Below are 17,277 nucleotides of genomic sequence, written 5' to 3'. Positions count from 1 at the left end.
GATAAAATGCCTATGTCGATTACAGGGACGCAAGATACCTCGGTACCAAATTTCATACAAATCGGTTAAGCGGATGGGTTTTTAGGAATCCCGTGGTAGCTCATTGATTTTTCGGGATAAAAAGTAGCCTATGTCCGTCCCCGGGATATAAGCTAACCCTGTATCAAATTTCGTCAAAATCGGTTAAACTGTTGGGCCGTGAAAAGGTAGCAGACAGACAGACAGACACGCAGACAGACAGACAGACACATCTTCGCATAATTATAATATTAGTATGGATTTTGTTAAGACGATAACATTATAAAATAGACAAAAGATAATTACTATAATCATTTTAGGAACCCTTTCTCTAAGGAATGGATAGACAGACAGACAGATCCGTTGGCACCCAACGGGCAACAAAAACGAGTGGCAAAAATATTCGTTCGCAATAACTAATCTGGTGCGTAGTAACCGTAATATTAAATACAGGTCGTTGCTTTGTGGCACACAAATCTCATGCGGAATACAGACCTTCGTTTGGTCAATGCAAATGGTTAGAATACTCAAATTCATATTTCCATCTTATATTACGTTACGTATCTTTTGTATATTTCATCTACTTACCTTTACATCTTTCTATTTTATATCTATATTTCTGTAGCAGTAAAATATATATTTAGCGCTTATTATGAACTGTCATAGAATTTTGAGCCCGAAGAGTTTGACTTGGGTCCGTTCTTATATCCGCTCGCAACTCAATGGCTCAACCGATTTTGATAAATAATTTGTCTTGATGGGGCGAATTTCAATGGCTACATAACATTCTTAAATTCAAAATGTCCTATTTTAGGTGCTTTAATATTGTGAGGGCTGAAAAAGATGCAGTGCAAACCGCAGTCGGGGTTTGTTGTAAAAACTTTTTAAATTACTTGTTTGAAGTCAATAACAAGTGTAAATTAAAATTTTATAACACCCCCGACAAGTGAAGGTTACAGTAACTAGAAAAGAGCTGAAACTTTCGAACGGCTGAACCGATTTTCTTGGATTTTAGCTAGGAACACTCTCGATCAAGCCACCTTTCAAACAAAAAACTAAATTAAAATCGGTTCATTAGTTTAGGAGCTACGATGCCACAGACAGATACACAGATACACACGTCAAACTTATAACACCCCTCTTTTCGGTTCGGGGGTTAAAAATTGTACGATAAAGTTTCCGTGGTTTGTTTGGCCGTACCATTTAAGGTTTCATATCAAGTTCTTAGGAGGGTAAAAACTTTTGGATGAGACGCGATTTCTCAGTTACCTTACTCATATATTTTCTCATTATATGCCGCGAGGGTGAACACTTTAAGTTATCCGATCTTACTTATGTCGACTTCTGAGACGTTTTTGTTCTCATAATAATTTATCATCTTCATTTTAACCCATCCTTGATGTGTTCCTTCACCGCTAAAGCAAGTAATATTTAATAGCTTACAGGTTAGATAGACCAGAGATTGAACACCCAACCTAGGAGGCCAAAGTATTAAGTACTAAGCCATCACCACTCTATATAAAATTAATGAATAGGTACTAAATTCCTCTCACAAAATATTATTCATGTAAAATTTTAATTACCTCCGCAATTTTCCCTTTACTAACTAGTACTCATATAAATGCTTTAAAAAACGCTTTCAGAATATTGCGATGCGTCGTTCTCATCAAAAAACTTTTTTTATAATTTACTCAATTTACAGTCCCTCAACATTTTTATTGGACTTGAAAAAAGTATGAATGGTATTAAGCGCATCCCTAAGAAGCCTCTACAAAACGAATTTCAGCTCATTTCCTCACCAAATGAATAGAAATGTGGAGTTTTAGGGTTCCGTATACAAAGGTTAAAAACGGACTCCTGTTAATGTCACTCTGCTGTCTGTCCGCGCATCACAGCTCTCGCTGGTAAACGTAATGAGTTACAAATCTGAAATTGTACTGTTTGATGTAAAACATTGACCCAGAATCGAATATTGAATTTGAAATCCAATTAAATTATTTACAGGGGGCTCTTACTTGAAAAAAATAGCTGATTTTTTTTTCTTATCCTAGCATGTGGGGTATCATTGTCTAGAGCTTTTTAAGTAGAGTACGAATACACTTTTTACTCTTTTTTATCTTAAACAATTAAGAAATGAGGAGCAGTCAAGTCAAGTTGTCAGTTTTAGACCATTTTTATGACGCGGTTAGGATCTACCTCAAATATGAAATTTCGGTGAATTATGTATCATTATACTGTATTTAAACCACAAATATTGAAAACAACAATTATTCATTAAGTAGTTTGTAAGTTGTGACCAAAACAGTTGTAAATTTTTTGGGCTTTTCTTGCACGGTTTGTTGATGTGTCTAGCTCGGAAATGAAATATCTCACACACACCCAAGATATGTTGTTCATAATTTTAATATGTACGGAACCTCAAAGTGAAACCTGTCTCGCACTTGGCCGGTTTTTAACTAACCACAAAGCTGGATGCTACTTTTGAAATTGTGCTTTAGGGAAAAGGTTCAGTATGTACATTTGATTCATGGAAATGTTTGCAGACAACGCTTGTTGGATTTTGGTACTTAATTTTGTTTGGAATGCCTCATATGGTTAGGGGTTTCAAAGGACGTGATTGTTTAAAGCACTGGAGTTAATAAATAGACATTTCATTATGCCTTTTGCTTTTGATGATGGTTCTTCTTTTATTTAGAGCCCCTTTATTTCAGCATGCATTTACATTTCCAAGTTGGTTTTGCATGTTCGTTCACATCGTACCCGACCGACGCATTCGTCAATAGACGGCGATGCCCCGTTGCATTGCTCCGAGCGATCCAAACGGCATCGTACATGCCCAGAGAGTAGTATATTCTTTGTACATGCCTGTTCGCATGCGGCCTATTATGAGATAAATTGAAACGCGTGGATTTAGTTTAATTAAATCCCGTGGGAACCCTTTAATTTTCCGGGATAAAAATTACCTACGTCAATTTCTACCGATGCAAGCTACCTCTGTGCCAAATTTCATCAAAATCGGTTAAACTGTTGGGCCGTGAAAAGCTAGCAGACAGACATACAAACAGACAGACACACTTTTACATTTATAATATTAGTATGGATTATGCTCAAGATAACAGAACATCTTGACCATGATCTTGACTGAAAAACTTCCCGTGACTCTTTTTTTCCGCGTATTAAAATTATATTCTAATTTTCTAATAGGCTTTTTTTTCTCTCTCGTCTGGCTTTACACAGATTAGCCAATGTCATGTTTGTAGTTATTTACAAGTTAGGTAAACTATACAACAATGGACCTCGTCTGTGCCGGGGCTCGCCGACACACACGCGGCGCCCCTTTAGAGCGCTTTCCAGTCAGTTCCACCACCAAAAAACACCAGCAAAACACAAAAACCGGCCACTTTTAACAACAAAAAAAAAACACTCCAAAAAGGCACCGCACGCGCGCCAGTAAACGCCAACACAGACCTGCTATTTTGATGTATAAGGATTTGAAAGGAACCATAAACAGAGTTAAATAATACGGAAATGCTCCTCAGCTTCCGAAACCCATCTTTACGAATTATATAGAGTAGCGTAACGTAATCACGCTGCCTTTTCATCAGAGATGCCATCCAGCCAGTAATTTAATAAGAAGTTGCATTCAAATATTTTTATTTGTAAGCATAAGTTTTCACCGAGATAATTTTACACTCCTTGGGGTTGAATACAGCATTCAAATTTTACTTCATTATTTTGGATGTTTACGAGCTCATTTGCGGAAAATTTTCCTACTTCTGCTATAATTTAGGTCAATTTTTTTTCTTAATTTTCGGATTTACTGCAATGTATCTCGTTTTTAGGGTTCCGTACCTGAAAGGTGCCAAGTGCGAGTCGGACTCGCATGCTAAGGGTTCCGTGCCATCGTAGCAGAAATAACACTTTTTTTATTTGCATGGCGGCTATTTAGATTTTTTTTTTATTATAGTGGCAATAGACCTACACACTGTGTGAAAATTCATGAGATACAGCCCACTGACAGACTGACGGACAGCGGAGGCTTAGTAATAGGAATCTGTTAGCACAATTTGAGTACGAAGCCCTACAAAGCAAATGGAAATAACCACTGAATAAAAACATTCTAGTAGTAGAATATTTTGTGTCGAGTCTTTTGATGGCCTTGATACTTCGGCTATGAATTTTTCCCAACCGTTTGTTCGCTAAGTGAATTACTTGGGAATGAGTTTACTGAGGTCAGGCGAGAAGAGAATAATAATAGATGTTTTCATTTAAAATTTAAATATGAAAGTCTATTTTTAAATTAAAGTGATACAAGAATGAATCAAAAGATTTCACGGTATACCTACGTACTTACTTAATTCTATTCATGATCTACATCAAATACAGATCGTTATTTGACATCTCAGAATAACGTTAATCTGAATTTTGTGTTTAACACGAATAAATCCTTTGAACAAAAAAAAATAAGCAGGTGGGTAGTGTACTAATTTCAATTGTTTTAAATGTTTGCGTTGGTTTGGATTATGATTGTTTCATGAATTTATTTGTTCATGAACACATTTTAATTTTTTTTTGTGATGTAACCACAAATTCATGGTTTCCGGATTTTGTCCTTTACTTGTGCTATTAGATTTACCTACCTGCGAGATTTCATAATTCTAGGTCAACGAGAAGTATTCTATAGTTTTTCTTGACAAACATGACAGACGGGGAGACAGACAGACAGACAACAATGTGATTCTATAAGGATTCCTTTTTTCCTTTTGACGTACGGACAACAAAAGAAGATCGTTGTTCAAAGTCAAAGAAAATAAAGCAAGATAATCTTGTATTGTCATTCAGTTCCAACCTCTTTTTAAAATTTCAAACCTCTAGCTCATCGCGAAGTTAGTTTAAATTGCAAATTTTTGCCAAACAAACAAACAAACAGACCGACAAAAAAGCGAGTTAGTGGACCAGATAAATACAGAAGTTTGACCAAAATTGCCCCGTTCTTATTAACGAGTACGTAACACTAAAAAGAGAAAACTGCCATTATATTAAACGAAATTGAAGAAAGATAAAAGACACAACGTGATCAGCACGTTTTCCGTTTAAACGAATACCCTTATAAATTAAGTTTTCGACATTTTCTTGTGGGGAGTTCAAGGAATTATTCGTAGGAAAGCCATTAGTTTCTTGTTGTGCTGCATAAATCAATGAGCCTTTGATCCAGTTTTCTAAAGCTTTTGCTTCATTTTATCAGTGTTAATTGATGAATTTTGTTCTCTCTCTCTCACTCTTTCTCCCCCTTTCTTTCTCTCTCTTTCTCTCTCTCTCTCTCTCTCTTTTTCTGTATCGTATTTCTTATACATCGTGGTCGACGTCCATTAATCACTTTTGCAGGAATTTCCTTTGAATGATAATGCGGTGGGCTCCCAGATCTTTCAAATTCAAATCATTTATTCAAATAAAGGTACCATTGTACACTTTTTGACTCTCAATCAATGTAGAATTTGTTAGATAATGATGTAACGATGATAATAAATTACGTACACTTATAACTAAAACTACGAGGGTTCCAAACGCGCCCTGGTCTGAGAACCAAGACCGCACACGACTGTACGAAGAGAATGAGATTTTACTTTTACCTTTCATGTTTTTTTTATAACAAGATAGGCTTACTCTTTAGATGTTAGTGCTAACAACCCTTGATTATAGAAGAGAGCCATGGTTTTGCTTATTCTGAGCTAACAACTAACTAAGTGTTGGTCACTCATCCTGTTATCGATTTGAATCAACGTTGCTTAACCAGCGTAAGGACTGTGCCTATCTACTAAATTGTACTAAAATCATTACATAATTTTACTTAAGTAATAATATAATTACAAATCAAAAAATGCATCGACCTGTGAAAAACAACTTGAAAACTTTAGTTACGTATTTAAAAATTGTTTGTGTAATGCTTGGTATCAGTAGCAAGGTGCAATTCTATTTTTTTATATCTCTTACCAGAATATCAAATCTTGTCCTCTTTATATTGTCTTACAAACATTCTAAGCACTTTACGAGCGAAAATATCGTTTAGGTATTCATTTTTATAGTAAAAGGCGCGCCGTTCCCGATTGTGAAGATACCAGCCCGTCGCGACTGTACATCAAAACAAACATTTACTCGTTCTCAAGAATTTGGATGAAATCCAAAGAACCATCGTGTAAAAGAGTTTGCAAAATTGCATTTAAATTTTTTATTGTTTATTTGACCGAGCCAATCGAGATTTCCGAGTCTACTTGGGCGAATTTGCATTTGTTCGTCCATCCGTCTGTCTATCCATCTCTCGTTTCGTCTATCTTCGGAACCATAGATTTATCTAACTCTATCTAATCAGATCTAACTTCAGAATCTTATAATTTCAGAATGAATGATACAACATATTTTACGTAGGATAGTTATTAATTGCACACAAATAAATAATTCAAACGTTATTCAATGTCAAATGGCTTCAAGAGACAGAGTACCTACTTAAATGAGATTGCCTGATTTTTACCTGTAGTAACCACCGCATTTGATATTTCAAGTTTTGGTTGATTAATTTATTGAATTTTTTTTTCATGCTGGATCCCCGAAAATCATCAGCGCCTACGGGTAGGCTGAGGCGAGGCTGGTGCGATGAATTGGATACATTTTTAGATTCGTGACCTAAAGATACATGGAATACGGAGTTGTAAGAGTACATCAGGGAGGCCTTTGCCTAGTGCTGGGAGGATAAGGGCTAGTTTAGGTAAGATTAGATTTGGTTGCATAGGCACATATTACGAGGGTCCGAACGTGCAGTTGCATAAGTTACTGAAATAGGTATTGTTCGCGACAGATCGAGATGACCATTTTCTAGTGAGGTGACATCACATGCCGGGTGATGGATATCGATATATTTTTGGTACGCAATAACGCAACAAAATGAGAGTAAAATTATTACCACAAAACAAAATAAACTTGTACTGACAGCACTACAAACATTTGATTTTGATTTTAACTGTTCATGTGGTCCTACTGATTCTGAATCGGATTTTCGATACGTAAACAGCCCTGTACAATGCATTTGTAACAATTATATTATTATTCCCTACAATATAACAATATTAAGTATATTGTCAGGCTAGTTCACGTTTTTGAGAATGGATTATTGGTTATTTTATTGTTTACACGTGACGAACAGGCAACTGGTCATATTTTTCAATATACAAAACTACAAGACACGACGAAATCGATGGACGCGGTCGATACGGACTCGTGCAACACAACACTATGACAACGCGGGTGAGCCGCGCGTCCTCTCCCCTACTATGAAAATTTTACATACCTACTTAAATAAAAATTGATCTATTCGTTTTTCTTTGTTTCAGATCGGAGGACTAATTCCAAAATGTAATCGACTCAGCGTAAACAAATACAATGACGTTTTAAATAAAATGTTAATTATATTTACGAATTTAAATTATTGTATTGACTTAAAATTCATATTATAAATTAATTACGGAAGTGTTAATCAAAAAATTGCACCTGTTTGCTAATATGAATAGATTCAAGAGTGAGAGTTAAGATGGATTCCAAATGTTTCTAAAATGCACCTAGTGAAGTAGACAAAATGATCAAAATGACAGTGCTATTCCAAGCCCTGGTAATCTGCTTGACTTGCATCAGTCTGCAATTCATTGGTAAGTACAGTACAGTACATTTAATAAATTGGATTAAGAGGGGTCTCTCCGTCACTCGCTTCACACAAACGTAGTTCCAATTTCATTTGAATATTAAGCAGTCAAAGTACATGAAATTTTGCAGACATATTCTAGAAACTAATATCTATGTCTGTGGTTTTCCAGATTTCTGTTAAAATATTCAGTTTCAAAGTTACGCGGTCTTAAAAATTTACATACAAATCTTTGAGCCCCTGTAATTTTAAAACTGCGTATTTTTAGAAAAATTTAAAACACCACGGACACAGATATTAGTTTCAAGAATATGTCTGCAAAATTTAATGGACTTTGGTTGCTTAATATTCAAATGAAATTGGAACTACGATCGTATGAAGCGAGTGACGGAGAGAGCCCTGTTAATACGCCTTGGTTACCTGACAGACATTACAAAAGTTTTATAGTGTTTGAAATTTATCTTGTCATTTTGCTTTACGGTTTAAAGGCATTCAAAGCATGTGGCCACCCTTACATTCCATAGTGTATTTTGCAGGTCTGGTATCTCTATAAACACGGTAAAGAAAATTCCCCTCAAGCTCGCGTTAGTATTCAAAGCGGGGAAAGTGGGGCGATTCAGTGACGCTTCATAGGTGCTTTTCGCAACGAAACGTGTGCAGAAAAAGATATTTCCAACTTCAAATAACTACTGTACTTAACTGATATTGATTCAAACTTGCTTTAACTGTGAAGGGAAACATCGTGAGGAAACCTGCATGCCTGAGAGTCCTTCATTATGTTCTCAAAGGTATGTAAAGTCTGCAAACTGGGTCAACGTGGTGGACTATGGCTTAAACCCTCTCATCTGAGTAGATACCTGTGCTCAGTAGTGCGCCGGTAATGGGCCGATCATGATTATGAACTTCAAATAGGATGATTTTTTACTTTGACTGATAAGAATATAAATGGATACAATAATATTGTTGGTGACGAAGTTAGGGGAAGTAATGATCTGCTGAATTTGACAGAAAACACGGATGCTGGAAGGACATTCCACACCTTAGCGGTTCATATTAGAAACGCTGAGCATAAACGTTTCGTAGGAGTAGATTGACAATAAAAGTGTACAATGGCACCCAATTCGAATGAAAGACTCACTTTTGACTGTAAAAAATATTTTAAACTAGCTGATGCCCGCAGCTTCGCCCGCGTGGATTGGTCAGATCCCCTGCAGCATCAGGATTGAGGAGTTGGACTCCAAATTTTTTATGAAACAATGTCGCGAAGTTCCTCTATCGATTAAAAAAGAAATGACGCAAATCGGTTCAGAAATCTCGGAGATTTCGGTGCACATAGGTAGAAAAACACAACTCCCTTTTTGAAAGTCGGTTAAAAAAGTAGCCTATGTTACTCCCTGGTCAATTCTCTACTTGTCTGTGAAAACCCCGTCAAAATCGGTCCAGCCGTTCCGAAGATTAGCCTTTTCAAACAGACAGACAGACAAAAATTTTAAAAACGTGTGATTCAGTTATGGTATCGTTCAAATAACCATATGACCTTAATATGAGGTAGTTATTTCGAAATTACAGACAGACACTCCAATTTTATTTATTAGTATAGATACCTATCATGGTAAGTACGAGTATATTTAAGTAGTTAACACAATCAAATCGAAAGTAAAAAGAAACTTTTAATGATAATTTCCACTGGGGCCGGTGTGGATTGTTGGCTTTTCAACGCAACCAAAAAGGCCGCAGTAGTTTCATTTGTTTAATAATATAATAGCAGGTTATTGTGGAAACTGAGCCACCCGGTTTCCTTCAGCAAACAGACCTTGATCTCAATAATACTCTACAAATTCGACGTTCATTTCTAAATGAAGTAGCAAATATTTTAAAAGTAAATAACTTTAGTTTTTATAAGTACTCAGTAAAAAGAATTGAAACTTACCTATTTATAAAAACAAAAATGTCCTACCATCAGACAGTTTCAGTCTCCGTCATCAGAGACGCTCAATGGTATCACAATCATCTATTATAATCCAAACCACGCTCACTCAGACAACGAGAATTACTTGGCTATCAATTTTGTCGGAATAACAACTACGGACGGCCATTTTGAAGTTTTCATTATTTGTTGTTAAAGCAGCAATAAATATATATTCATTTTGTGAAAATTTCAAGTCTCTACCTATTTCGGTTTTTGAGATACAACCCGCTGACAGACAGACGGACGGACGGACAGTGGAGGCTTAGTAATAGGGTCCCGTTGGCAACGTTTGGGTACGGAACCCTAAAAATGTTTATTTTGTAAACTAGAGGATGCCCGCAGCTTCGCCCGCTCGGATTTCGGTTTTTTGAAATCCCGTAGGAAATCTTTGATTTTCCGGGATAAAAAGAAGCCTATGTGCTAATCCAGGGTATAATCTATCTCCATTCTTTTCAGCCCAATCCGTCCAGTATATTTGCGTGAAGGACTAACAAACATACACACACACACACACACACACACACATACAAACTTTCTCCTTTATAATATTAGTGTGATTGTGCCACACATCACGTTATACCTATCGGTTATCCCAGCGCTACTTTTACTTTTTATTTCTATTTAGCGTATTTTTGCAGTCCGTACCTGCCAGTACCGTAGCCTATGATAGTAAAAGGTTCAGATTAGATGGTATTTGCTCGACACACGTAATTTCTCCTGTCCTCACGCAAGCTTCGCATTCAAAGTGAAAGGAAGTGGGGCGATTAAGCCACGCATCATAGGTGCTTTGCGCACTAAAAGTGGTGTACAGGGCTCTTCAACTTTGAGATGAGCCGAGCTCATGGAAATAACGAAAAAGGTTGGTTTATTTGAGCGGCAGACTATATTTATTAGGTTTAAAAATTAAAAAAGTGCTGGCGCGCGTGCTGTGCTTGTTTGGAGTGTTTTATTTTGTTAAGAGTGGATGGTTTTTGTGTTAGTTGGTGTTTTTTGGTGGTGGAACTGACTGAGAAACGCTCTAAAGGGGCGCCGCGCGTATGTCGGCGGGCGCCGGCGCAGACGAAGTCCATACTTGTATAGATTCAATAACTTGAAAATAACTACACACTTTATATTGGCTAATCAGAGTAAAGCCAGATTTAAAGAAAAAAAAAAAAAAAACCTTTGACGATCTCATCTGGTGTTGATGATGTTGTCTAAGATAGTAGAGGGCTAACTTAGAAGACGTATGATAGTTTCCCATCTGAGTTTCTACATCACATTGTACTGGATCACTAAATCTCTTAGCCGCATGGTTTTGCTGTAGGATGGTAACTAGCTACGACTGCCACCATACCAGGCCAGTAACAACAGTTAGAAATTATCAATTACCAAATTGTTCTTGCTGGAAATTAAACCCGGGCCCTCCCACTTGTAAGACCACAGGTCTCACCACTACACCAAGGAGGATGCGTAAAGTTGGCGTCAAGATAAAACCAACTGGCTTTGTTAAGATGGTATTGAGTGAGACGCAACGGCAGCGAGGTTTTTTCTGCTGCGCGATTGGTTTGCCAGTCAACTTTTGTTTACCGTGCACTATATTACAAAATTTGAAAACTTTTGCGTTTTTCAAGGCCGATCACGACCTCCTATGACAACGACGAACTCCGAGGAAGACCAGTACAATAATTTCAACAGTTCTTATCAGCCTATAACTTCTTGCAAGCCTAAAACTAAAACCTATTTAGCTTTCAAAACTTAGTTTTTCCTTTTCCAAATGCTAAATCTAAATTAGGTAAGTATTAACAAAATTAAAACAACGAACCGTAATAATTTACAGTTGAAATAATATCAAAGAAAACAATTTTAATACTGGCTAGTAAAAAAAAATTCATTAACAAACAAAAATCATAAATAAATAAAACACGGCCCAAAAACTCAAGGCTTCCCGGAATAATCCCACCAAAATGTTCAACCGGAATATTCAAAGCCGTACATTGTTTGGGCCGCCGCAAGATGTCACATCTCATTACCGTATGGAGGAATTCTAACCGCGACCCTGTTTATATACTTTCCTCTGCCTTTATTTGTTCACCTTGACTGTTTGGAGTAATATATCAAAGAAGATAATTTTAATATTAGCAGATAAATTAATATTATTTCATTTCAATTTACAAAAAAAGCATAAATAAATTGAATACGTCCTTGGACGAATACGGCCCAAAAATTTGAATCATATTCATGTAAGATCTGTATGATATAGTAATAATCTCAGTGGCGCTTCCAAAATCAATGATAATAATAATAATTAATTAGTGTTTCTTTATCTGGGACTCTATCACCGGTGAAGAAAGCAGATTCCTTCTAGTAAGAAGATACTCAGCACTTACCTATCCTCACTCACACACTTTTCAAATCATAAAAAGTTACAATATTAGTATATATATAGTAGTAATTATTTACTATAGGTAATATCTTGTGGCTTGTGTGGTTATCTTGGGCTGGGCAGCATTTGGAAAATTCGTTCGATACCCAGCTGAAGTGGCATTGGGCAGGCCACGTCTGCCGCAGAACTTATGGCCGCTGGGGCAAACCAATTCTAGAGTGGAGGCCGCGTAACAGCAAGCACAGTGTGGGACGACCTCCGACCCATTGGACTGAAGTGGGTGGATGAGGACGCGGTGGATTGTGTGTGGTGGCGCGCTCTCGGGAAGGCCTATGTCCAGCAGTGGACGCAAACAGACTGATTGATTGATTGAACATCTTGTGGGCAACTGAAGGCTCAGCGAATTATTGCTTCTACGCAACTTGTAATTTATCAATTGATACTCGTAGATCTTCGACTTAATAAGTCCTGTGGTCTGTGTTTAAATATTTTGAACGAACTTTCTATTTTTGGATTTATGCAATACCTATACTTATTTACACATATACTTACCTATACTTATTTACACAATATTACTTGGATGTAGGATTTTAGAACCAGGGTTTCACAGATTTTCTGTATAAGGGTTGTACCTTAAAAATTTGGACCAGTACCAACACGCTGAAGACAATAATAAATGATTCTAAAAAATGCCAAACACTAAACACATTAACTTTTTTGTATTTTAAATCAATAAGAGAAATACCGCCCCAGAATGTAAAGCAGCTGTTTTATGTTATTTTCTTATTTAAAAAATCATCTAATGGCATTACGTGATTTCGTCATGTGGGGAATGCTTCAGAATTGAGAAAAAAAGTCGGTTAAAAAACTGGCTAAGTGCGAGTCGGGCTCGCACTTAAAGGGCTCCTTACCATTGTACAACTAACACAGTATAATTTTAAATTAATTTACATTGCGGCCATTTTGAGATCCGCCATCTTGGGTATATATTATATTTTGTTGTAAAAGCGGTGATAGAAATACGTTCTCTGTTATTTCAACTCTTTATCTATTACGGTTCATAAGATGCGCAGGTGCAGCCCGCTGACAAGCATACGAACGGCCAGACAGTCGGAAGGACAGACGGAAGTAAAACCCAGTTTAGTAATACAGGGTCCCATTGGCACGCTTCCGGTACGGAACCCTGGAAAAAGCGCTTAACAAGGGAATATGAATTTTATCGTCGCCAGAATATTTTCTCTCGTATTTACGAGCCAAGCTTTCAAGTTAATAAGACAGCCAAAGGCATTACGTAGGCAACGCTTATTATGGCATATACAATTTATGTCATCAAGAATTAGACACAGATTCCAGAAATAAAAGCATGCTCTTATCTCTTGATTACTTAGTAGCTTATAAAAAATTCGTATAACTCTACAGACGACGCTACATACGAGTAACTACAATATTGTCGCAGCGATATAATAAAAATATCTGAAAATATTATAATAAAACTTATCTAATTACAAATAATGCCCACGTGAAATAATGCCAGGAATAGTGGCTGCATTCACGCGCTGGACAGCCAAGCTGATCCGTTGCAAAAAAATGAGCCAGGCCTTCTGTCACCCCGATGAGGCTATTAATCGCGGTGAATTGTAAAAAGAAAACGAAATATCTCAAATTTCAAAATCTCTAAAGGATGATTTACACCTGCAAGCTATGCAGCTCATGAGCGACTCAGTTCGCATGTGTGTATGAACGTGGATGAAGGAACTGCTCGTTTCGCACCGCGCATATCAAGCGGCAACTTCCATTTGATCCAGGTATCCGTTTCACTTCAGTGCACAGGCAACCTTAGAGCTAGCGCGCACCGCGGTTTCCCCTACGTTTTTCCCCCGCAAAATCTGTGAATATAGAACTAACTACATAGAAGCGCGCGCACCTCGGAATTAATTTCGCACGGGATTTAAATTATGTCTTTGTTCAAATTAAAATTTACGGGGTTTAAAACGCACCACCCGCACCATTCGCCGCACCGCAGTGCGCGCTTTCCCTTACACAGAACAAAAATAATAATCTGAATAAAAAAGAGTTGTTGTGACACTTTCACCATAAAAATAATAGTTAGGTATACCTAGTGATGAGTACGGTGTTTTTATAAGAAACGTTATCTCCCCACATCCAATGATTTCATTTCCTTATCCGATATATCACGCGGCAAGAAAATTGGCTAATACATTATTTTATCTGCTTGACTATGCTTACATTTTGTCGGATAAGCGACTCTGTTTTCTAGAACTTCCGTAACTTATTTTTAGTTTCTTTTATTAAGGATATAGTTTCTTTATCCTTTTATTTTCCGGATTATTAGTGAGTTTTTTCTATTTGTTCTTGTTATTTTTATAAGGGTATTTTCGGTGCCTTATAATATTATGGTTCCCACGTGTTTGACGTTAGTATTTTTTTTTTAATTCTATAGACTAGCGCTTGGCTGCAATCAGACCTGCTAGCAAGTGATGATGTAGCCTAAGATGGAGCACGCTTGCCTAGAAGTTGCCTATTCACTCTTGACTTGAAGGTACCCATATTATAGGTGGAAGGGAAAACTGACGCCGGAAGGGCGTTCCATATCCTAGCGGTTCGAATTAGGTTAGAATTAGTATGTTAATTACGTGCAAATTTTTCAATATTTAGATGACCTAACTGAGGAAAAACTATACAGTTTTCCTAATACTAGACTTATTTCGCAGTTACTTGTAGAGCACTGCTTATAGATAAACTGTTATAAAGATCACACTGACTGACTTATACATATATCATCATATATCTCAAATCGCTGGGTCTCTTGTTCTACAAATATGATATTTTGCATACAGGTTCTCTTTATAACGTAAACTAAGAACAATTCTCAGAAATTCCAACGGAATTTTTAAAAATATAAATCCAAACTAACGAAGTTGCTAGAAAAAATTAACTGCTTTATTTTATACCTATGAAGTTCGCTTGTCAAGCATAATGTTATTATTATAAAAATATTATCTGTGTAAGAAAAAAATGAATTTTGTTTGTTTTACTTTTATTAAACTTGAATATAATATAAAATACAAGGATTTTTATATACATTTCTGAAAATAAAACACTTTCTGAAATGTGTATAAAAATTTAGGACGGGAAAAGGCACAAAAACTTTGCCGTAATTTCGCCTTTTCTTGTTTACTACACACGGCGCTCCGTACAAAATAAGCCGGGGACAAATTTTATGGTCTGTTTAAGGCTTAATATTATTAAACAAGAAAGTACCATTTGGCTCTTAAAAAGTTTCACAGTGAGCTACTTTGGTAGTTTTGGGGCGTTTGAGCATTTTTTCTTCGTACAATCTTTTATTTGGGGCAATTTGTTAGTATTGGATTGTATTCTGGGAACATGGAATTTACATTCATAAATTGTAGATATTCCACGTGATATGAATATGAATGGACTTATGTTCAAAATATCTTAGAAAAACGTATGCTAAAATATACACTGAAAGTATTGAGTTATTCAATACTTTTGTCACAAAAAAATTTTCAAAAGAAAAATAAAACCGACTTCAAAAACCACAAACACTAAAAAGTAAAAAATAACTTTTGTTTAGCTACACATGTAATGTATCTAGCGAGCATATTAAAACAAAATTAGAAATCCAAGAGTGAAGCTCGCCCGACTTCATACCTAGGTACATTACATGTGTAGCTAAACAAAAGTTATTTTTTACTTTTTAGTGTTTGTGGTTTTTGAAGTCGGTTTTATTTTTCTTTTGAATATTTTTTTTTCACAATTTTTAGTGGCCCCACTGTACTATAATATGCTATGCCCAGTTAAAACCCTACTGTTTACTAAGCTATTGCACTGATCGCGAGCAATTTGCTCCTATCTATTGAGGAGTTCTGTTCTCCATCTCCGAAGATATTCATCAGATCTTCACCAAATTTATATGGGACCACCTGCACAGTATACCCTTTCAAACAAAAAAAAAATTTTCCAAATCGGTCCAGGGGTATTTGAGTAATCGGGGAACATACATAAAAAATAAAAAAAAAAATAAAAAAATAAAAAAAAAAAGATTCCGACGAATTGAGAACCTCCTCCTTTTTTGGAAGTCGGTTAAAAATTCAACTGTAACAACCGCGGGTGTCTAATAATTCTTAACAAAATAATATACATGATTTATGGCGATGAAATAAGATGGTAACAATTTGTGTCTTTTATAATATTATTGTAAATTAAAACGAAAGGACCTCTATAGAAACCCATGCGAAAATATCTGGACCCATTTAAATAACATTATGCATTATTCATGTTTTAGCTGAAGGGTCGATATTGTGTCTCTGTGTGAATTTTTGTTTTGAACTTTGATGCCCTGACCTTCAATAGGACCTTTGTTGAAAATTAAACTTACTGGGGCGTGAATTATTCTGAGTCTGTTTGTTTAGGCGACGATAGCTCCTGTTCCAGTAAATTCATATTCATGAATGGTGAATGATTGATGAAGCAGATAAGTTTTCAGATACTGGATGATACCCTCATCTGATGATGCTTAGAGTTTCTCTACGTGCTCAAATCAGTGTCAATGCCATGACTTAACACACACTACTTTTTAACCCCCAACCCAAAAAAAGGAGTGTTTTTTAAAAGAGAGTTGTTAAAAAGAAAAAGTTTTACGTGTATATAACTAATCTACGCCTCTGAGACGGCTGTTTCGAGTATATATTTTTATTTAAAGTAGAGTATTTGTAACTGTCTGTGTCAGTTGTTGGCTGAAACGTAAGAAAGCATAACAGTCTTTTAGTACTTTAGATAACACTTATAAATATGTACAGCTATGGCGCACGTTCTCGAGACGTATGATTAGCTTTTGTGAAACTTTTACGTTCTAAGTTTGTTTAAGATACTTAGCTACATTTAATTTTATCAAGGAGAGGTATTTTACGTAAATTATGTCAATCTCTACCTTTCCATCTCCTTGCTAATATTACTTTATCCTGGTGTCTGGTGTATCCCTAATGGACTCATAATACTTTAGGTAATCGGCTTAAGGCCAGTGTTTTACGTCGTTGTTAATATTAATTACTATTCTGATCGTAACTTGTCGTCGATAATGGTGAATAATTTAGAATGATAATTTAGATTACCTAACCTCTTACTCTTACTTACTGTTTTATTAGTTGCTAATTTTTGACCCTTGATGCTAGGCTCAATCCTAACTGTATGTAGCTT

General features: G+C 36.2%; 1 protein-coding gene across 1 annotated transcript in view; it reads left to right on the top strand.

The window, feature by feature from the left end:
* Nucleotides 1-17,277, top strand: part of LOC123865184 — a 130,765-nt gene that overhangs the window by 29,927 nt on the left and 83,561 nt on the right. The window contains exon 2 of the mRNA XM_045906056.1: nucleotides 7,401-7,712. Within this exon, the coding sequence (XP_045762012.1) occupies nucleotides 7,643-7,712 (70 nt within the window). The 5' untranslated portion in view covers nucleotides 7,401-7,642. The remainder of the gene's footprint in view (nucleotides 1-7,400; nucleotides 7,713-17,277) is intronic.

Source organism: Maniola jurtina, chromosome 5, assembly GCF_905333055.1.
Source record: "Maniola jurtina chromosome 5, ilManJurt1.1, whole genome shotgun sequence".
NCBI lineage: Eukaryota > Metazoa > Arthropoda > Insecta > Lepidoptera > Nymphalidae > Maniola > Maniola jurtina.
This window is presented reverse-complemented; position numbering and strand designations above follow the sequence as displayed.